The sequence below is a fragment of the Varanus komodoensis genome, unplaced genomic scaffold (genome assembly GCF_004798865.1).
Source record: "Varanus komodoensis strain SLA01 unplaced genomic scaffold, ASM479886v1 scaffold2, whole genome shotgun sequence".
NCBI lineage: Eukaryota > Metazoa > Chordata > Lepidosauria > Squamata > Varanidae > Varanus > Varanus komodoensis.
In genome coordinates this window covers 46814660-46838052 of record NW_025335568.1, presented here as the reverse complement: position 1 = coordinate 46838052, position 23393 = coordinate 46814660, and the positions used below count along the sequence as shown (strand labels likewise).

General features: G+C 38.8%; 1 protein-coding gene across 6 annotated transcripts in view; it reads right to left on the bottom strand.

The window, feature by feature from the left end:
* DGKB (diacylglycerol kinase beta) overlaps window positions 1–23393 on the bottom strand; it is a 235168-nt gene that overhangs the window by 172268 nt on the left and 39507 nt on the right. For 4 of the 6 annotated variants that reach the window (XM_044428758.1, XM_044428760.1, XM_044428762.1 and 1 more), the window contains 4 exons: window positions 20206–20238; window positions 13296–13412; window positions 9681–9754; window positions 8165–8239 (listed from right to left, as the gene is read on the bottom strand). In XM_044428758.1, coding sequence (XP_044284693.1) covers window positions 8165–8239; window positions 9681–9754; window positions 13296–13412; window positions 20206–20238 — 299 coding nt within the window. The remainder of the gene's footprint in view (window positions 1–8164; window positions 8240–9680; window positions 9755–13295; window positions 13413–20205; window positions 20239–23393) is intronic. The other 2 variants (XM_044428759.1, XM_044428761.1) reach the window with 1 other exon arrangement.

Below are 23393 nucleotides of genomic sequence, written 5' to 3'. Positions count from 1 at the left end.
CTATTACTTGGATTGTTCAAATTCTAAGTAAAGCTTACTTTATCTACTAAACAAGCCCCCAATTCTGCACAGCTGATAATCTCTGCTAATGACAAAACACAATAGGGCATAGAAAGAAATCAGTTTCAATGACAGCAGGAATAATGAGATAATATTGCTACATGATCTAGAGAGAGAAACCAGCTACAAGACCAAAGTAGGTCACCACCTGTTTAGCCATTACTCATTGACAGTAGTTTTGAAGGTATAAAATAGAAATGCATTCTAAGGACAAATGGATTTCAACTAGACATAGCTGACAATTTTTGAAGGGATGTATGTCACACACAGAAGAACAGTAGAGAAAAGTCTTGAAAAAGTAGTAATGAAGAGGCTGTGAAATTTTTTGATGGTAAACACTGTAATCAATACCTGCATTCACACACACACATTTTAATACAGAAGTCAAAGACCATGACAAACTTGACAAACTTGCTAGGTAGCTGAAGCCATTGTTTCTCTTAAGGACACTCGGATGCTTCCAGACTACTCTATTATTATTTCAGTTACAATTTCAGTGACATATTCACAGAATTTTACAAGGCGGTCCAGATGATATCATTCTCAAGCCGTGTTTTTCCTTATGTGGAGTTCTTCTACTGCTACCAGGGAAGTATTTTTTTAATGCACTGTAGTTTCATGAATTTTGGGGGAGGGGACTCTCCTTACCATAGTTTGACTGTGAATATCCTTTAAAATATGCAGCTTCACATTTGGTTTTCTGGATCTTAGGACATTTACTACAAGTTTCTAAATACCTCAAATCAATATATACATAAAGGCAACACTTGAGGCTATGTTTATCTCTCAGCCTGGCTTGTCCTCTGAATAGTTCAAATTGGCTGACATAGATGTTGGTAAGACAATCTTGCATCCAGGTACCCAAGGAAGGCATTCAAAGTTTCAGCCACACACGTGTATCATGTGTCTTCAAGACTGTCCTCTGAATGATACATAAAGCTATGGCTTTATGTGCCACTTGTGTGCAAATGATACCTAATCAACTTTTTTATTCCAACATATTCCCTGCCATTCTGATGTTTCTTTAGTATCTATGCATGGTTGTAAGAGATGCATACATTAACTTCCAAACTTTCGAGCACATTTTCCACCATGAGTCAGTCTGTACCTATCGTTGCTCACTAGCACCTGCTATTTACTCTTCTTCTCCTAAGGATAAACAAAGATAAATTGCTGGTAAACAGAGGAGATGCCCTGATGCATTTTATCAACAGCAATAAAATGGTTATTTGCCATCAGATCCCCAATTTCTTGTTCCTGAAATCCAACAAAAAAAAATCAAAGAGTCACAAAAGAAAATTCCACCTGCAGGTATGATTGGAAGTGTACCTTTTCAGGATGAGAGGAAAACTGCTTTGGGGTGATAAACTCAAAATGATATAAATATTGTTCCATTTTCTAAATGAAATCTGCATAGTTATAATGCACGGGAGGAAACAACTTCCCAGAGTTTAAAACAGCATGGTATAGATATTCAGTCGTAGGACTGAGCAGCCTATAGTATCTACCATGAAAAAGTAGGAAAAATGGTGGCAAGTCTGCTATTTCCTACAGACCAGCAGTCCAACTGCTATTTGCACAACTGTTATTTACTTATAAAGTGAACAGTGACTGAATTTCAAATTCTTCAGCATAATTAAATCTACAGTAACAGTTGTTGTTGACAGAAGTTGATGGCTCCTACAATCACTGAAGAGTGGAACTCTTTTCAGAGTAAAAACAGGTGCACGTTAACCAATTGCACAATGTATCAGAATGGGAATTTTCATGTCACTTTGTTAACTGTGACTCTTTATAAACTGTAATGTATTTTTATTAAAGCTTAGCTGCAAAGCCTGCATGGTTTCTACGATTCATGCTTATTTTCTCATACTTCAGCATTTAATTTCAACTCTTACTATTAACAGAAAGGTTTATTTTTGTTATATAAAATATATGTAAAAATAAAACCTATAAAGCTTTTCCCTCAAAGAGCTCTCTCACTCTGTCTGTTTCTCCCTCTGTGTGTTTGTGTGTGTGTGTGTGAAAGAGGGGGACAAAGATAGAGAGGGATTGAGTAGACTTTGAAAAGAAATATACCCAAGCAGTCAGAAAGGCCCACTGCCTATCCTGCTCCCAATCCCAAATGTTATATAGCATTGAGGCCCCAGAGACAACATGGGGGAATTAAAATAGCAGGTACCAACAGCTGCAAGCTTATTCTGCCACTGCTGCTGCTCATCCCTGCCACCTTCAATGTAACAGGAAAGGTGTAACGTTCTCCAGTGGGCTGGGTGAGCCTTGACCATAAGCCTATCCATGCAGTGACCAAGTTCACATCGAACAGCAAACCACAGTAAATTAGCAATGCATTGTTTCACCAGGTTAAAGGCAGTGGATAAAAGAGGTAAAAACAAAATGAACCCTGCCTCTTTACATGCCATCTATGCAAGGATACTTTGGTTAAAGGATGTGAGTCGATGACGAAGGAGGAAAACAAACAACCAAGGGCCTCAAAAAGAAAAACCTCTGCTAGACAAACCTTGGGTACTACAACAGGCCACAGTTCAGTTAAACCAGGTCATTATAGATTGGATGCTGCAGAAAGGGAGTAGGATCTCAGATTCTCCTTACAACTCTGACCTTTTTAAGCTCATTGGCTTTCCATGTGGAGCCTAGAAACAGTGTCCTCTTTCTGCAAGATCTTTGATCACAAGTAAAGTTTATGAAGGCCTGGAAGATGGTTGTGAGGATAGAAGGTGCAATTTGCTCCTCATCTTTAATAGTGGAATCATTTCAGACTTGGGTTTTAACTGTATTGATTGGTTATCCATTGCAGAGCCAATACCCTCATATTAGATAGCAAATCAAATGTTAGATATAAGAAGCCCCTAAATGTTAATTAGGTTTAAAGAAGCACATGTGAACACAAGGGGATTGTTCTAAGCTCAAAGTTTTTGCCATTTTTCTTTGAGTAAGGACATTCTGCTCCATATCACAAACTTTTTGTGTATAGTAGCTTTTGATGCTACTATTATCTCTAAAAGCAGTTTTCCAAGGGCATGAGTAGGACACTTGCAGTGTGGAATATGGTTATAGAATTTAACTATAAAATGTTTTTTTTTTAACATCAGAAGGAATAACCTTATTGCTATTAGATGACATGTATCACTTTTAAGGTGCTACTGTGATGCTTATTTGATATTTTACTATAATTACATTTGATTATGATTTATATTTTGTGATCTTGGCTCGTTTTCAAAGGCTGTACAGAAATGCAATCAACCAATTAAATTGGAAAAAGAACAGAAAAATTTCAGAGAAGCTGTTTGCATTCTTTTAAATCAGCCTGTTCTGCAAAGGATTCACCACATGTACCGTATTTTTCGCTCTATAAGATGCACTCCCCCCCCCCCCAAAAGTAAAGGGAAATGTCTGTGCATCTTTTAGAGCAAAAAGGTGTGGGGCCCGCCACCGGGGCGCTGCCCCCCCCCCCTTCCCAAAGGGGCCCCCTTCTCCCCCCCCCCCCCCCAGTGCAGGTGAGAGCTGTGCCGCTCAGGGGGAGGCGTGCAGAGGAGGAGCCGCGGCCTTTAACCCGCCGGCCGCATGGAGAGACAGAGTGCTCACCGCCTGGGAACTGCTCACCCCCCCCCCCCGCCTGGGAAGACCTGCCGCCACGCTGCCCGGAAGACCACCACCGGCACGCTGCTGGCCCCACATGGCACCACCTGGCCAGCATGCACTCAGTGCACCCTGCTCTGCCCCCGTCCTCCGGCACAAGTGAGAGCTGTTATCACAGGTCGGTGTGTGTTTTCAAATGGCAACCCATCTTTTAATGAAGCCCAAGGGGAAGTGATGGGGAATGTGCCTGTGATTATCAGGAAGCTTTCCATGGATCAGTTATCTGTTAGTTGATCAGACACATCTTTTTTAGAATCAGTGGATATTTGAACAGCATTACCTTCATGTATGAAGTTTATTCTTCAAAGGCTACTTAGTGTGTTTGATTTACCATACAGTATCTCATTTTTTGTCAGAAGTTTTTTTCTATTATTTACTAGTAGGGCAGCATGGACATTACTGGCTTTTTTAGATTTGTTATTGAATTGTCTGCAGCAGCTCTTGTATAACTGGTGTAGATTGTGGATTTCTTCAATAATTCCACTACTGACTAAGAAAGTGATGTCACTGATTGTGAGCAACAGAGCTTCATAAATTCTGACTCTAGTGATGATGAGTTCTATGGGTTCAACGAAAACTAGAAGAGTACTTGAACTTTAAAGTCTCTCTTTTGTTAATGACAGTGATGGTGGTTCTTAATGCCACTATTGACTGCTGTTCACTTTACAAGGTTGAAATACGGTATTACTGTATTCTGTTATAGTTTATTAAATAGTTTAGTAAACTATTTGATTCAGAATATTTTTTCTTGTTTTCTTCCTCTAAAAACTAGGTGCGTCTTATGGTCAGGTGTGTCTTATAGAGCGAAAAATATGGTAAATCACTGTTTGAGGGCAAGATTGTTCAAAAGGGAAGTCACACCTGTCAGCCTTCCATCCAAGTAAATGGGTGGAAAGCTGAAAGGACAAAACCTGCTTCACAGCAGGCAGCTCTGTTGCCTTCCTATCCAGTTCACAACCACATCAGCCAGCGATACCATGGGCCCGAGCAGAGAAGAGGTCACAGCATGGGCTCAGCATTGCCTTTAAAACTGGTATGATATTGTTAATATATTCATGGCCCAACCATCTAAATTTCCACTCAAAAGAAAGTCGCACTGTATTCAGATTTCCAGGCTCATGCTCTGACAGTGGTGTTTGGTGGTAGACAGTGCTGAGAGGTGAAGAGCAGTGACACAGCTGCAGGCAAAGGGCAGACACCCTATGACTACTTATTAGCAAGGCTATTCTCACTGGCCTAACAGATTTATAAAGCCATTGTGTAAAGGGAGGTAAGCTGGACTCAGCTCATTCTACAGCCAGAACAAAGAAATGAAAGGTGAGTTTGTGCATACACACAGAGAGAAAACTGTTAGAATTAAGTAACACTTTCACAAGGAAAACATCAACTTACTAAAACATGATTCAAGATTGGTTAGATAATTAATTGGCCATTTCTTAAAGTCACATTATTAAGATTTTTGCACAAGAAATTGTCCCGTAAACACTGTTAAACACAAAAACTGAAGGAGGGAAACAAAGGTAAAATTAAAACAAGTCTTCACTGAACACTGCCCTCTTGTGGCTGATTTTTTTTCTATCCTTGCAAGTCTTTATACTTGCCATGGGGATAATCATTACAAGCCTTTTCAACATATACTTAACATATACACATCTACTCAGAAGTAAGTCCCACTAAGTTAAATCAGACTTACATCTGTTAATGGGTATAAAATTAGTGCTCAGAAGTATAAGATCATTACAATTAAAAAACAAACAAACAAAAAAACTCCTGTGAAGGCACAATGCCATGCATGTTTAGACAGCATAAAGTTCTACAACTCCCAACTTGCTAGAAAATGCAGGATGATGTATGGCATTTTGCTGTCTAAACATGCATATGACTACAACGTAAAAATCTTAAAACTTATCATTAAGAAGTGCAAATCTAGAACTCTATTTCAGCAAAAAAAAATGTTTCACTGGCTTTAATAAATGGTATACTTCCCAAACAAAAGAAACAGAAAAGACATGCGTGACTTGTGAAAATAGTCTAAATGGTCCATAGGTAATTTAGGCTGCAATTCTATCCACACTTAACCTGGATATGTTTGAGTGAAATCGATAGAGCTTACTTCTCATAGACATATAAATGATTGCACTGTCAGTATGCTTTTAGATAATTTTTCTTCAAATTACACAAGAGTACAAGTCTATCTAAGTCATAATATCATACCCTTCCATTAACCCAAAATAGCTAATTGAAATAATGTGAGGGGGACAATGTTCTTCAGTGCTGCATTTTTTTCTAAAAAGAACTGGAATATAAAAACAAACACAACAGACATTACCATAGACAGAAGAGTAAAAAATCCCTGGACTCTTGTCCATCTAACTGCTGGCCTGGAGTGCTTGAATCTTGCACTCAGCCAGAGGAAAAAATGAAGATTGTGCTGGGATATCACAGCCCTGTTACCTGGCAGTCTCCCTACCTGAAGTGACAGAGGTTGTCTTGATTGTAATGTTCTGGTCCTCCAGGCTGCTGGGGTTGGGAGACATTATTATTCATGACAAGGGCACCTTGCCTAGGGTGGCTCAGGGCTCCATAATATTCATGACACCCATAAGACTGTCCCAAGATATCATCGGACTAAAATGTGAAGCAGGGCAGAATCTAAATCCGATTTGTTTGTTTGTTTGGCCAAGCTTGAGGTTGGTGACCTAAAGGAGGGGGAATTTGGTTAAGTCACAATGTCATCTGAGAGTCAGTTTGGTGTAGAGCTTAAGAGTGTGGGACTTGGACTCAGGTGATCTGGGTTGTAGTCCCTGGTCAGCCATGAAGCTAATGGGTGATTAACGTCCTTTTAATGCCCTCACTTGTCCCTAAATGTATATGAATATGGGCAAATACCTGTGTCCATTTAAATCCACTAGGAGTTTTTCTTTATCTGCACTCAAGTTGCCTCCTATTTTGTTTAGTTGCTCTCAGTTCTGGGGTTAACCACAGAGCTGTATAGCATCTACTACAGAGAAGGTACTCAGAAGCAATGTTGTCAGCCACTCAGGTCATTTCTGTATTCTGCATAATCACCAGGGCCTGGACAAAACCACCAGAAAATCCCAACCCTCAAGAAAACATCTGAAAATATTGGCTTCCTGGGACAGATGGTTTTAAGGTCTTCCACCCTTACACGGGGGAAAAGCAGTTCAGGTCCAGTAAATTACTCTTTTATGAAGAGCAATTCCACCATGTCCAATATCTGACTTCAGTTCTCCCAAGAAAGGAATGCACATTTCAAAACACTTCCAAAGATAGTACTGGTAGGGTATACAGCTGTTTCTTTTCATATCACCTCTTCCTTCTGGTTGTTTAGTTGCTGAGAATGTAAAATGAATTAGAAGCACAATGCAAATGACACGAGTAGATCAAAGTAGGGCCAAGTAAGTGAGCTGGCCCAGGTAAGTAATCTGTCCACCTACCACTGACCCTTCTTCACCTTAGCCTCTGCACCAGAACAAAAAGAAGCATAAACATTAAGAAGGCAGAAGACGAGAATAAGCACCAAAGTATAGTAGGAAACAAAACAGTAAAAAATGGAATATAAAGTAGAAGAAAGGGGGGAAATAGATACAACCACAAAAGTATAGTTCTGGGGGAGAAAATCTATAGTGAAGCCAATGACTTCCACACAGTACAGGTAGTTAAGTGGATCCATATATCTTTCTTTCTATATGGAGTATTTCTGCAGTTAAATGAATGTTTCTGATACCCTGAAATTCATATACTTCTTATTTATTTATTTATTTATTTATTTATTTATTTATTTATTTATTTTCCGATTTGTATCCTGCCTTTTTCCTACAAAGGGCTCAAGGCAGCTTACATCATCTCTCCTCCTCCATCTTATCCCCACAACAACAACCCTGTGAAGTAGGTTGGGCTGAGAGTCTGTGACTGGCTCAAAGTCACCCAGTTGGCTCCATGGCTGAACGGGGACTAGAACCCAGATCGTCTGAGTCCCAGTCCCAGCTCTTAACCACTACACCACGCTGGCTCTCCGAACCTTATGTGAACCTTTAGTGTGTTTCAGTGATGCATTTTATTACAAGATCAGGGCCAGCATCAAAAATGGTTCTGACTGAGCATCTGTCTAGGTCCCACATCCCAGCTGGGACTATCTGACAAGACCTCCCTGGAATTGCTCTTCTTCCTCACTGCAACCTTCTCTGTGCCTAGCCATGACAACAGTGGTGGTGAGAAGAGGGAGCAGCAGATGCTGCTGCTTACATGTCTGCTGGTTGTCTGCTCGTCAAGCAGCAGGGATCAGAAAGAGAATAATCAGGAAGAGCAGGGGTAGTGATGGTGAAAACGTGCACCCACTGAAGGTTCCTTGGCCAAGGGCCCTCTAAAGCAGGACCTGACATTGTTTGAGCACATCTTTGATGACATTTAGCTTTACGCTTACCCTGGCATTGGTCCATTTGCTGCAAGGTTGTAAACCTGACGAGGATTCAAAAGATACTGAAATTTTCTATGAATTCTGTAGTTGCAGAAAAAAGAAATTGTTATTTAAGATCTACTTGCATTATATATGGTTAGGTGAGCATTCACATTAAACAAAGTAATTAAAATCCTACACTTATGAGAGAGAGTTCTAGACTAGACATTTTCTCTGCATAATCGGCTCCAGCCATCCAGGCAATGTGTGCAGACCAATGATGAAGGGGAAGGCAACAAAGGCAGAGGGCAATGCCTTGAATTTCAGCTGCAGTGGCTAGTAAAATATGTGTCAATGGTGAGCGAACTGAGTGGAGAAGATGAAAACCACAATAAAATAGAAACTAAGCATCTGTTGGGTAGATCATGGTAGAAAATCACAAACCATGGTAACCACACATTGTTGCTCAGTGTGTTGAGTGAACACAGGCTGCACATGTGTATGTGTGTGTTGGGGGGGGCAGGGACTTATTTGGAATAGTCTACAAGGTAGCTAGATGGAAATCTTGATTCTAGTGCATCTTGCAATTTTTTAAAAAAAATTTTGGAGAGGGGGTCTGGCCAGTGAGGTGAGAGTACTAAGCAGATGAGATGGCAGAAAATAACCCAAGGCCCAACAGGTGATAATGACAAGGAACATGGGCCTGTGGTGAAAAAATGCAGGGCAAGTGAATCAGGAATGGCTTAAAGGTAGAAAAAGTGAGTGCAGCCAACCGGATCAGAATGTAAGAGAAAAGGAAGGGCAAGAAGAGGAGGAAGTATGTGTAGATGCCACCAAGGTGAAGAAAGATGTGGAAGACTGAAAAAGAGAACTAAGAGGACAGGGGGAATTCAAAATTGTTTTTTCTCCTGGGTCTCTGAATGACTTTCAATATCATCAACCATGTGGATCTTTCTAAAAAAGAAAAATATATTGACAATGCAACATTTCTTGATGGTGCAGGTCCTTGATTTGTGACACATGCTTAGTTGGTTCCATGTAGATACTCTTTTTCAATACTCTTCCAACGTGCTAGGCTTATTCAAAACATATGATCTGGCCAGGGCAACTTCTTCTTCCTTCTCTTTCTCCCCCTATATTTTTATTATATACTAATAATTTTAATTTTATATTTGTAAATCAATGTATTTTTTGTATTTTTATATTTAATGGTAATTTATTATGTACTATTGTATTTCAATGTATTTTATCATGTTGTAAGCCGCCCCGAAGTTTCGGCAAGGGGCGGCATAGAAATGTAATAATAATAATAATAATAATAATTATTATTATTATTATTATTATTCCTCATTTCCAAGAAACCAGGTTTAGGATTTACAGCAACGTTTACTCCTAATAACCAGTTATCTCGATTTACTTAGAAAAACCTTTGGCTGCAAATATAATGCATGCATTTATAGTTTCTATTCAATAGAAAGAGTTGATCTGCTCAAAACATATTGACAAAAATTGACAAAACAGTCAATGATATAGCAATACATACCTTTCTCCTTGTTTTCCACCACTTTTAGGGTTAACGAAAACTAGAAGTGGATGAGTACCTTGAGGAGGTGTAATCTAAATTAAGGAAATACCACAGGAATGCATTAATCATCCATTTCATCTTTGTTTTTCCTTATATATAGACAAAGAAAACTGACTTTTCCTTTGTAAAAGTCTGCATACCTGCTCTAAAATAATTTGATAAATGTAAGTTAATTTTATATTTCTTTTTGATGTTTCCACAGTGATAAAGTGCTGTGATTGCATTTCCATGTTACTGAACAGAAATTACTAGACTTGTAATACATGTTTACAATATCAGCCAATAAAGGAAATGCACAGGAAAGAATTAAGACATGGATTGCAATGCTGGTGCTGATGAGAAAATTTTCAGCAGCAGCAAATCAAGAACACCATAAATACCAAAGACATTAAGAAAATGCATTTTTAAACAATATTTCCCTCTTGCATTTTAGGACCAGGTTCTTTTTATCAATGCCTCATCTCATGACAGCTCATGTTCCCTGCCTGAAATACAATAAAGCCAATGGAGACTGGTGGCTCCAATGTCAATGAGGTATTATGTACACTCCTGGATTTAGTGTATATCCTAAAATCCTGAATTTTTAATTATTTTTTTTTGTGGTGTTGAACCTTATCATCAAAACATGCTCCATACAATGGATATCATCTTTAAAGTTCATTCTGAAACTCAAAATTGGAGCCACCAGCCATGGCTGGGTAAAGCGAATGGCTTTACATTTTCTCAAAAAGTAGACTTCTGTTCAGAGCTTACCCAACCATTTTCAGAAGATTGAAAGACATGCCTGTGCTTATTTTTGATATATAAAAAGGCTTAACCAATGACACATTCTTTTATAACTTTTCTAGGAACGCCTTTACTTTGGAAGAAGTCAGAAGATACACAAGAGAAGGGTGAATGAGTGACTGTCATTATGATTCTCTGACAATTTTCTTGCAGATTGTCCCATGGACAATTCTGTAGGTTTGCTCTGCATTAATGGAAAATTTGCACAAATCAAACATGAAATTGGAGCAAATGTCCTCATTTGTACAACCTTAGTCTGTAAACTAATGCAGGGCTGATTCAATCTGCCTGTAAAAAGTGCACAGAAGAAACTGAGAATATTGCATGCAAACACCTGTCCACACAACATTTTTGATAAACAGATGCTTACACTTGAGATCATATGCTCATATATTTTGTAAGCAGAAAGGGAATTTCAATGCATCCATCGCAGAGAATAGTAGTTCCAAAAAGTGGTACCCACTTAATTTGATAATCTCATTGAGATTGAAAAATGATGCATTGGCTGGCAGCCTACTGGCACTAGCTTGATCCTAACAACCATGAGGGGAAGCAACTTACAGAAGGCATCTTTGCTACTTCCTATAGCCCCTGTGCCTCAAAACAGTTTCTGCTGAACAATGTGCCATGGGGTTAGAGACCACAGGAAAAATTGCCTAAAATCAGACAGAGAAACCTTAGGCATGCAGGGGTGGAAGGGACAAAGAAAAAAAATCTCCCTTCCTGTGATTCTCAGGATCTAAGCCATTCACTATTCTTGGCTAAAATTGATTTAGGTTACTCCTTAGTAGCCCTTGGCTGACAGATGAATTTGCGGCACATATGCTTACATTTGGAAACTATGCTTTGTACACTTTTAATAAAGATGTAGTCATAGTTTAAGCACAACGACATCTGAAACTTCCACTTCTCTGCCATTAAGGGAAGCAAGCGCAGCAGTTCAGAGCCCTGTTCAGCTCTCCAGGCTATTATCAGGTTGGATGGGGAGAGATCTATGAACTGAAGCACATATGTTTCTGCATAGATAACATTAGACCCCAACTCAAAGATTGCCACATCTTTAATATCTGGAGATTTAATCAATTCTACTTCTTCAGTCTAATTCCGGGATTGTTTGTTCCTGTGAATGAAGCATAAACCACTGGTTTTCATTGTGACAAAGATGGACTGTCTCTTAAAGCTCCCTACGGATTCAGGTTAATTAATGAGGCTCATCTTAAGGTTATACATGATATATTACTTCCTCTAATTAGAAATAATAATCTTGATCATTATGCTGGTTAAGCTAGAAAGAAATAAGATGAATGTGCTTAACTATGATTAATAATAGTTGTACGTAACTAGCAATCTCCTTTGCCACTGAGTTGCCTGCATAGTCTTGAATGACTATGATTATGATTTCTGATATTTATTTATACAAAAATATTCATGGATGAATATTATATACATTTTCTTTTTGCAATAAATACTGTTAATTGTAAGTAAGTTTCCCAAAGCATCAAACTGGGACATTTGATCAATTTTCATTGGTATTGTGGGAGATGCATTCACTGTATCATCATCATCACATATTTTCTAAGATTGCAACCTTATGCATGCTTAGACAGAAAAAGTCTAGTCATTTAGCTATATGCCTTTAGGCAACACCAGAAAACAATGCAATTTCATAAATCACATCACAGATGGGTATACTGGCACAAATACTTAGAATGTGGGAATCAACCATCCATTCTGTTACCATCTTGATCAATAATTACAGTGCGCACATGTGTGTGATTCAAACATTTTCTTCAGTGACACAGATTTTTCAGAAAGTTCTAAACTGGGAATGTTGAACCTCTTTCAGCCTGTCAGGCATTTTAATTCCCATTCAAACCAGGTTCATTTGTCTAGCCGCAAGAGATGAAAAATGCCACCAGCAAGGTCTACCAAAAGAGCTCTTTACTGAAGCATCCACACAGCAGTACAAAGCAGTTTGCTCTTCCAAAAGAGGTCAGAACTCTTACTAACAATTGAAATGTTTTTACACCTTTAAGAGTCATCTATCAATCAATGGTCATCTTGATCTCTCCCCATCTACACTTTGGTCTTTCCTTCTGCCCACTGTTAACCTTTGAAGGTAGGATGTGCTGTTCACACTTAACAATGGACAGACAAGCAGACAGACATCTACCACTATCTGGCACACACACACACAAAATGTTGATTTCTGTCTACCTGTAGGCAAGGTTTCCAACTTGAGAAGTCTCTCAGCTTTTCTGCAGACTGGAACCTGTTAAACCCACTCTTTGGGCCAAGGACTCAGCAAGGTTACAGAGAGTTCAAGCACAGGGAATCAGAAATTTTATATCAGTCCCAAAGAGCCTGATTCGGTTTCAGAGAAGCTGCTGGAGAAGGGGCTGGGCAAAAACAATCAGCCACAATTATTAGCATACTTTAGCTTGAAGTTCTTAATGGCCTTAGGAAAGACACTTCATCCTTTTAAAATATGGAAAAATTTGCAAAAGCTGGGGAAACACCAAATTATCAGCAGTTGGTGAAACAGAGATGGATTGGAGGACAGGTGTGTCCATCTGAGGGCTATTGAAAGGCCAGGTTTGGCCCCCATTACTGAGGTTCTGCATCCCTTTTCTAAACTGTGGTCTGTAACAGCTCTGAAATATCTGGCTGCAGATATTATGATTATATCTGTGATTCCTCCATTTGGACAAGCTTGAATTCATTCCACAACTAGGGAAAATGATACAAAAGTAGCTGTACCAAAATTTAAAAACAAGTAAATCACACCTGAAGGCCTTGTCCGTCTACCGTGACAGAATTGGCTCTCTGCATCTTGTTCCGGTCACCTAGTTTGTTTGTTTGTTCAGAACCACCTTTTTCTTTATTCATAGTTGATTGCCGTTCCTAAAATGGAGATAGGAGCTAATTAATTAGTGTCTCAAAATCCCACTGCAGCTGAAACAGAAGTACCCCATCCAAGCATTCAAACACTGATTCAGTGGTATCATTAAATCAAATCATCAAATGAAGCCCAACTTCACTTACATCTATGTATGTATCTAGACATAATAGAAGTTAGATAATAAATAGATGATAATTATTTTGGCACAATAAGTACTAATGCAATGGTGTGAAGTTGGTAACGCAACATGAGACCACCTAACTGTATGATCAAGCTTCTTAAATAAGGAGAAGAGATTTTCCATTGTCTCTTAAATATGAAACCGGGAAGATCACAATTGTCTTCACAACCTGGCTCAAACAGAATCTTGATGCTTTCAAGGGTTTGATATAACCTCATTTTTCTGAATTATGTACAGCAGAATTCTATATGTAGCTAATCAGAAGTAAGCTTCCATGAGTTCAATGGGACATTCCTAGGTAAGCATATATACAACTGCATCTCTAAAAAGATTTTAGATATTTCCAGTAATACCATTAGACTAAAAGAATGCAAAGAGCTGATGAGATGGTCTGAATTTAGTAGCAGACTTGTTTATTTGTTGTACATGTCGGTGCTTTCAAAGTGCAAATGTAGGTTGTGTGGAAAGGCAGTTCTACCTTAGCAACTAAACATGAGATAGGATGACACTAGATCTGGATCATTAACATTTGGTTTGTTTGTGTTGGAAATAACAGTGAGCTAGTGAAAAAAAATAAATGAAACAGTTATCTTAGGAATAAACTCAAACAATGCATACAGGAAAGAGATGTGTTACACAAAGGTAAGTCTAAATTTTTAACTGAAATATGTTATCAAATATATTGGACTATAGATCATCTAGTCCAACCCTGTTCAGTTCAATAACCACATAGTATGGTGCAACCACAGTATGTCTGACAGATATCTGCAGCTTAAATATTTCCAGCAAACAAGAACCCAGCATCTTCTGAGGAAATATGTTCCACTGCTGAACTGGTCTCACAGATCTCAGAATAATTTTCCAAATATTTAGCTGAAATTTTCTTTCCTGAAATTTCCACAGTTGGTTTTAGTCCTGCACTTGGGGCCTACAAAAAACAGGTTTTCTCCATCTTCTGCATAATACCTTTTCAGATATTTGGAGATCGCTATCATGTCTTTCCATAATCTTCTCTTTTCCAGACTAGATATACCTAGCTCTGTACAACAGTCACCATACACCTTGAGTTCCAGAGTTCTATCCCAGATGCTTTTCTTTGGATCCACTAACCTGCAAATGTTCTTCTTAAAATGGGATATTCTGAATGAGTCCTAGTACCCCAAATAGAAAAGAATTTTACTTCCTATAACACTGTGTTTCTGCTACTGTAACTCAAGATTTCACTGGCTTTCTTAGCTGCCACATAGCACAGTTGGCTCATATTCAGCTTGTGGTCCAACAGGCTACTAGGTTCTATTTACATGTATTGCAGCCAAGCCAGGTTTCACTCACCCTATACTTTTGATGTTTCATACCTGAATACAAGACTTTACGTCCATATTTGCTTATCTAGATCCTTTTGATCTCGATCCTAACTATGCTTTGACTATCTGAGTCTGTCAAGCCATCCACAAATGTGACAAGCAACCCCTTTATAACCTAGTCCAAGTCTTTTATACAAATGTTGAACAGCCCAGAGTCTAGGACAGAACCCTGTGCCATGTCAATCAAGACATCCAGCCAGCAGGATGGTGAGCTATTAATTAACATTTATTGGATAGCATTGACTGACCACCTGATCATAGTAATATCCAACCCTAACTAGTAACTCTATGAAAAAAGGTTGGTCTGGCATGACTTATTCCTAACAAATTCATGTTGACTCCTAGTAATCAATGCAATTATTTTCCAGATGTTCACACACTGACTGCTTAATCATGTATTTGGGAATTTTAATAACATTGCTGTTCTGCATTTTCCGTGTTCCACCTTCTAGAGAATGGGGAAAAGATTTGCCAGTCTACTCTTCTGGCATTTCACCTGGTCTCCAGGAGCTTAAAGACAATGGCTCTGAAATAATATCTGCAAGCTCATTCAGCACTTGGGAATTTAATTGTAACTTGAGCTCATTTGAAGCAGCTACATGCCCTCTAACCATGTCCTTACTTATTCAGAGCTGCAAACCTTTCCATATATCATTTATTTTACTTCCCAATTTGAACACAATTCTCCTTGTGGAAAAATCCTGCAGCAAAATAGGAGCTGAGTAGGTTCACATTCTCTCTGTCATCTGTTAACAATTCACCAGCTATCCTAAGCAGAGGACCTATCCTTTCCTTGATCTTATTCTTTGCCAAAGAAGCCCCCACCCCCACATTCTTTTTTTTAATTATTTTTTAGCATCCCTCCCCATCCTCAGCTTCCTGACACTAATCTTAGAGATTCGAGCAATACTACTATAATACAATTTGGCAAAATTTATCTTTTTATGTCTACTTTCAAGGCCTACTTTCTGGGCAAAACCCTCCCCTAGTAAGGCAGCTTCCAAGATTAAAATTCTCTCATATAAAAATTTATATGAGAGCAAAAATGCATAAAATAAAAGACAGCAGCAATGAAACATTCCTAAAATTCTACAGCAGAATTGCAGCTACAGAGCAGAATAGCCCTGTAAAATATTATCTAGGGAAAAACTGAGAACATCTTCACAGGCTGTCCCCCATGCAGTGCATTATATTAGTTCAGCTCAGATGTCAGTCATGCAAGACGTAAGAACATAAGAAGAGCCATGTGCTGAATCAGACAAAAGGCCCATCTCGGTCAGCACTCCACATACACAGAGGCAAACCAGCTACCTGTAGAACCCCTCTGCAAGACCTGCCCAAGCTCCCCAGCAGCTGGTGTATGCAGGCATGCCACATCTGGTAAAGGAGGGAGCACACAGCCAACAAGGCTAGTAGTTGCTTGATCGCTGCTGCTACCATCTCCTCCTCCTCCATGAATCTATCCAATCTCTTTTTAAAGCCTTCTGAATTGGTGGACATCACCACTTCCCTTGGCAGCACATCCCATAGTTTAACTAAATACTTAGTAAAGAAATTATTTCCTTTTATCTGTCCTAAACCTCTCACCAATCAGCTTCATGGGGTGATCCTGGTTTTGAGTGTTATGGGAGGCAGAAAAATCTTTCCCTTTCCATTTCCTCCACACTCGGCATTTTTAAATACCTGTATTATGTCTCCCCTTACTCCCTTTTTTTCTAAGCTGAACCATCCCAGCTGTAGCCACTCCCATAGGAGATAAAACACCTTTGTCAGCTTGAAACTCATGTACATTGCAGGGCCTTATGGGGAAGGACCCACTCTGCCCTGGAACCCCCACCCCCATTCAGAGCCTTTTGCTGGTAGTAGCTTTGCATCCCCAGGGATTTCCACAGGCATAAATAGGACCTTGGAGATGGACAGACTTCCCTCCCTTGCTAGTCAAGCTCCTCTCTGTAGACCAAGGAAGATCTGCACAGCATCCTAGCCCTTTCTGCTCAGAGGGAGTTAGGATTGCACTGCAACACTACCCATGAAACCTCATGCTGACTTGCTTCGCTTCAATCCTGCTTTGAACAAGGAAAGGCCAAATAGTATTCTGACTATGATGGAAATATAGATAGTGTTGTGTTGCTGTTTTTTTTTAAAGGGGAACCAGCTAATATGCAGGTATTACAATTTCTCAGAGCACAGAACATATAAGCATAGGAAATCTTCTCCCTGAAAATTCAGGCAACTAGAAATAATACTGATAATTGTTGTGAACTATTTGCAGCTTTTAAAAACAGGGCTTTCAAAGCAGAGAAAAAGAACTGTTGCTGCCAGGTAGGGAATTATGATGGCATTTAACAGTCTATGCTAAATAAGAAGCAAGCTCCCCAAATTTTTCTCCCGCTTAGAACAAATTCCAGACAGCTACTATTTTACCATGGATAGAGGAAAAGTATTGTACATAAGAGAATTTCTCCTAGTGTTTTTCTTCACATTGTGTGGGTGGAATTCACAATGGTATATTGTCCCTTGCAAGGTTTTCTTTCAAAATAGTAGATTTCCTATTCTGAGTAGGCTTACTTATAGCTACGTAGGCACCATATCCCATTATTTGGACAGACTGGGTGAAAGTGGTCTGGCTACCATTTACTTCAGTGTTCAGAATATACAACAAGAAGCACCGAGCTGCAATTTACAGAAGAAATTATAAATAAACCAAAGTGTTTAAAATAAGAGCAAGTTTTTACTTAAACTCCCAATAAATTCAAAAGCATCATTTCAAGTCTTTCCACAAACATAGGCAATTCTGACTGATAAGCCAAAATATTTATTTTGTTTTTCATATAGTGGGTTTCTTAATTGTCTCAAAAGAATCCAAAGTGTCTCAAGTACACATGACAATTTCTTTCCAAAAGTTCATCATCATCTTCATCACCACCACCACCATCATCACCACCATTTTCACTCCCAGTATCTTCCTACATTTCCCTGGAGTATTATACCAGTGTGTTATTACTTTATTATATTTTTTTCAGCTTACACTGGGTGATATTTTCAATTTCAAATTTTCAATAATAAACACATAAAGTCATCCTATTTGCATCCCTAAATCACTGTTCTGCTTTCATATAACCTGTATATTGCCAGATGATTAAATCCTGACATAGTTGATATAATTTTAACAGTGTATCAGGTTTTCTCCACATAAAAGTTTTGTTTTAATTTACTTGCCATTTCAAATACTTGACACTGGCAAATAATTTCTGCTTTGCATTAAGTCCAAAAGTGCAAAGCACCTACTAGAACAAAAAGGGATTAAAAGATTTAGAAGGGTGATATGGACACAATCTGTGTGTGTGTCTAGCATTTAGCAGTACCTCAGAATTACTAAAGTAAGCCTTTAGCAGTACTACTGAACAGTAGTATTTTCAAGACATTAAAATAAGCAAATCAAAACACATTTAGCACTTTCTTTTAAAAAATTGAATAAAACATTGAAGTGATTGTGTGATATTCTTACATCAAAATGGATGTGAAGCTGACACTTATAGAAAATAAATGACACTGCAAAATGCAGATATTTATTTTCTGGGTGGCATATATGTTTTAGTTATGACTATTTTATTAGGGCGTACAAAATGATTGATGCAACTGTAATCATTTTGTCTCATGGACATAGGGAATGCTGAGTGAAAGTTACTCAATACAACACTGAGAAGTTAATGCACATTTTGATGGCTCACAACATTTGAGTTGTTTTGTTCTTCCATCAACTTTTAGACTAATAAAAATGATCCAAACAAGTATTGCTTATTCCCAACAGAGCATTGGATTCCTGGTTGTTCCCCTTGTGAGCTGATCTTGCAGTACTGTTTTCATCCTATTATTCAATAGACTGTCACACATTTTATAAGAGAATACATCAGTGGAATTCCTATTTGCTCAGGATCCTCCTATTTCTGAATCCACATTGTATTCTTGGTGCTCAGATACTTCTGCACCATGCAGAAATACTGTGACTGCACCACAAAAACTCTATTGAACTATTCCTGCTAAATATGTTCAAGGAACAGAGTTTGTTCAGCCACATTATTACTCCCACTGCTTGTATGTTTTGGCACAGTTAAGACAAAAGTATCATATGGATAGATAATTCTATAAGCCCATGGATTTCCACATTTGTTAAGGCAGATTTGTGTGCACCATCTTTTGCTGCCTTGGAAATCCATCTACAAATGTTCTCTTGTTGCCAAGTTCTGAACACCAGCACACCTTTCCTGAACAGCTCCAGAGTCGTGTAATATTTCCACCTCTTCTGTCTTTCCAATTATCTACATTACCAAAACAAATTTCAATTCCCTTTTTTAAAAAAGAGAAAATCAGGGGCATTTGAGGCAGCTCATCACGTTTTAGAAACTAAGGCAAACGTTTCCAAGAGGGTAGTGATGAGGATCTGAAGAACAGGAGCCTAACTTTACTAACTGCCTTTTTCATGCAAACCAGAATCCAGGAATGCATGAAAGATTTTCTGAAGTGAGGATTTTTTTATTCTTCCATTGGGTCCAGGCCCATTACACAAATGCATGAGGAGTGGCAGCACAGCACAGCTGGCATACGCAATCTCCTAGAGCTGTCCAGCATGCTAGAGGCCTCAGTACACACAAGGCAAGGTCTTCTTTGGTTGCTCCAGCTCTGCCCATGTCCTCTAAGAGGTCTCTGGAGTACCAAGCAATCTAAGCGTCCATCACACCAAAGGTCTCAGGGTACATGAGATAGGGTTGCACAGAATGACTCAGCGGTCCACACTTGCCTTCAGCTTGTCCACGACAAAGTGTTTAGAATGCAGAGGAAACATCTACAAAAAGAACTGCCTACTCTCATCTTCTTGGCACATTCTCAGAGTAGATTCCATTATTCATTCTGAGTGCCACATTTGAGCTTTGGTGGAGCATAACTGATTTATTTCAAAACCGGCCAAAATATAGCTTACTGGTTCTGTTTAGCCCTATCATCAATGCTGGATGGAGGTCTGAAATGTCTGCAAGTCAAGACATCTTTGTGCTTAGTTGTTTTGGATCACTGCAGGGAATAAACCCTTTTTTAAAAGGATGTTGTTTAAATCATTTTAGAAGAGTCCATCTTCTGCTTTTCAGAGCACCATATTGAGTACAAATATTCAAAACAAAAGTATCAGACCAGCCCTAAAATGTCACAACACCCAAACAATTTTTATGTATCTATGAACACTTTTACATTACGCACCTCAGGAAGTGAAACTCCTAAAGGGGGTAGAGTCTGTTGGAGAAAAACAGTTTCAGCTACAACATTAAAACTGTAAAAACACACAACTAATGAAAGACAATTTGTAAAGGAATTTGAATATATAATTATTCTGTTGATCAAGTAGGCAGCTCTAATTTTTTTCTTCAATCACAACTTAATGGAAAAGTAATAGTGGGTTATTTCCTATGTAAACTGGCTAGTTGTAAACCATCCTGAGACACCGGTAGATGGACAGTCTATAAAAGCTATAAATAAATAAATATTATTATACATATTTATGTCATACTATTTAAAATAACATTTTTCCAAAGCATTTCACAAATTAGATAAAATGATTAACACAATCCAAATCAGAAAAAGAATAGAAAGATCAGCATCAATTCCAAGGGATCAGCATAAAACAATAAAAATCAGTCATGGTGAGCCAAATATTCTGAAAATCCATCTAAAATGGGGAGAATGGTTGAATGACAAAAATGTCCGAGGAGACAATTCAGTGCCAACATCAAAAAGGGCCTTATCATTTAACCTTAGCTAGTGCAAGCTGTAGGGCAGTGCCTCTAAAGACAAATGTCAGGCTTCAGAAGATTTATATACGTAAAGGTAATTGCTTCAAATGATCTTTAAAGTCTCTGGCCAATGTAACAAACTGATTGAAGAAACAAATTGTTAACTAATGGTGTCAGTAATAAGTATCCATTATCTTGCTCCTCCCAGTAGCTTAGCAGCCACATTTTGACCAAACTGAATTACTGAATATCTTTAAAAGCAGTACTATGCAGAGAGCATAACAATAGTCTAGTTTGGATGTAATAAGTGTTTAAAAGGTTGAGGCCAGATCTGCTTTCCTAGGTAGAGTTCAGTAAGCAAAAGAGTCAGTCTAAGTGGGTCACAGATACTCCCAGTGAGCAATGTTCTCCATCACGACAGTGATAGATTCAGGAAAATACTAATACTGTGCCACCACAATGAAACAGGTTGCACACCTGCACCGAAATCAGCAGAAATACCAGGCAACTTCACTTCTGTCTTCTCTTAATTAAGTTACAACTTCTTTACTCACTTGCAGCCCTAAAATGGCTTCCAAGCACTGGCTTAGATTTTCCACCATCTCCCTGAGACTGGCCAATGAAAGAAAGGGGTTCAGCTGAATGTCACAGAACATGGGATAGTAGAAGTGGAAGGAGACAGGAAGGTCCTTGGGTATAATCCCCTGGTCTATACAGCACTCCAAGATAAAATGTCTCCCTGAAATTAATCATCATACTGATTAAATGTCAGCCTGGATAATGTCACCCAACACTTTCATGTGGAAGAGCACAGAGACCTAAGGTGTCCCATAAGCCAGATGTTTCCCCACTCACCATTCCTCCTTCTGGAAACAAGCTTCCAGAGTAGGCAGTAGCCATAATACAATCCTCCCAGATCAACATCAGCAAGATGACCCAGAAAGCTACAACATGATCAATAGTATCAAAAGCTGCTAAGAGAGTCAGGAGAATCAACAGATCCATTGTTTATATAGCAGGTAGTGGAATGGATCAAAATAATGAGTATTGTGAAAAATTAGCTAGCATTAAGAAGATACTACTTACTCTAGTGATACTTGTACTTGAGTCCCAAAAGTGGCATTCTTTGGAAGAGGCTGCATTACTGTTTAATTTATAGGAAAATGGATGACACTATCTCTGAAAGAGCTACCAAAGTGCAGAGCCCTTATGTTTGCTTTAACCAGAATGGAAAGACTCAAAGGTGCAAGCTGGTAGACTTCAGTCTTCCAAACCACCTGTCTACTTCCTTGGGCTACACAAGTTAAAAAGCATTCAAAGCAACTTGGACGGATTATTAGTCTAGCAGGATGCTGCTAATTGTTGTATGTTTGACTTTCCCTGGTCTGTGTTTCCCTTCAGCCAATTCCCAAATATGGTTGTACACAGATATTAGGAAACTTTACTATTAGAATAATTTCATAAACAGAAGAATCTAGAAGAACCTAGTATGAGAAGCTGCAAACATCATGTTTCTTGAACTGGCATGTCCATATATATCAAACCATTTATTGTGACACTATAAATAGTTATCATCTCCAAATAGCAAACATTACTGAATTAAAGGTTGCCATTCAGAGATTTTATGAGATCTCATTATGTCCAGCTAAGCCGATATGACTGCTATGGAAAGGAGCTGTTGTGCTTTAATGGATCCATATGGTTCCTTCAGCCAGATTTCACTGTGGGATAGCAGCTCCACAGACCATTTCAGGAACAAATGAATCAGATCTCATTTCAACATCTTCCATCAGGTCACTTTTTTGTCCCTAAGACAATGTTCATGCTGTACACTCATTACACATGCAATGAAGGTCATTCTATTGCAAACCCTGCCAAAATGTTGCTTGGTTTCTGCCCAGGATTTGTTATGTACAGACATGACATTACTAGCTAGAATTCAAGATGACTAAACAGCGCCAGCTACCATGTATCACACCCTTCGTGCTAACACTGAACTGAGCTCAAACAATGCCATCTAATTGAAGGATGCATACACTGGAGAAGCAGTTATTAATTTCAGTCTGACATTAAAAGAAACAAAAATAGCTCTTGCTGTAGATAAGAACACTCTTACACATCGGCTAAATTCCTAACTAGAAAGGAACTATACTGAGAAGTGAATGCTTCAATTTTAATTTTCCATTTCTCGATTTATGGTATGCTATGCTATGTTACACACCAGTATTTATATATTGTTCTTCAGTTGGACATTTAGTCAACAAAGTAAAACTTACTTTAGCACAGAGGCCCAAGCTTTCCAATTACACACAATGGACCAATTGCAGAGTGTAAATGCATGGCACTTATTTTTCACACAGGGTTTTATTTCTGATTCCATTTTTATAATGGGAATAGTTGACATGTTACAGCACTCCCTCTTAGGGATAAGGTCCGCAGCTTAGGAGTACTCCTCGACCCGGAGCTTTCTTTGGAAGCTCAGGTGACAGCGGTGGCGAGGAATGCCTTCCTTCAGCTTCGGCTGATTAATCAGCTGTGCCCCTACCTGGAGTACGACTGCCTGGCGACAGTGACACAAGCACTGGTGACTTCCCGCCTAGACTTCTGTAACGCGCTTTACATGGGGCTTCCCCTGAAGACGGTCCGAACACTTCAATT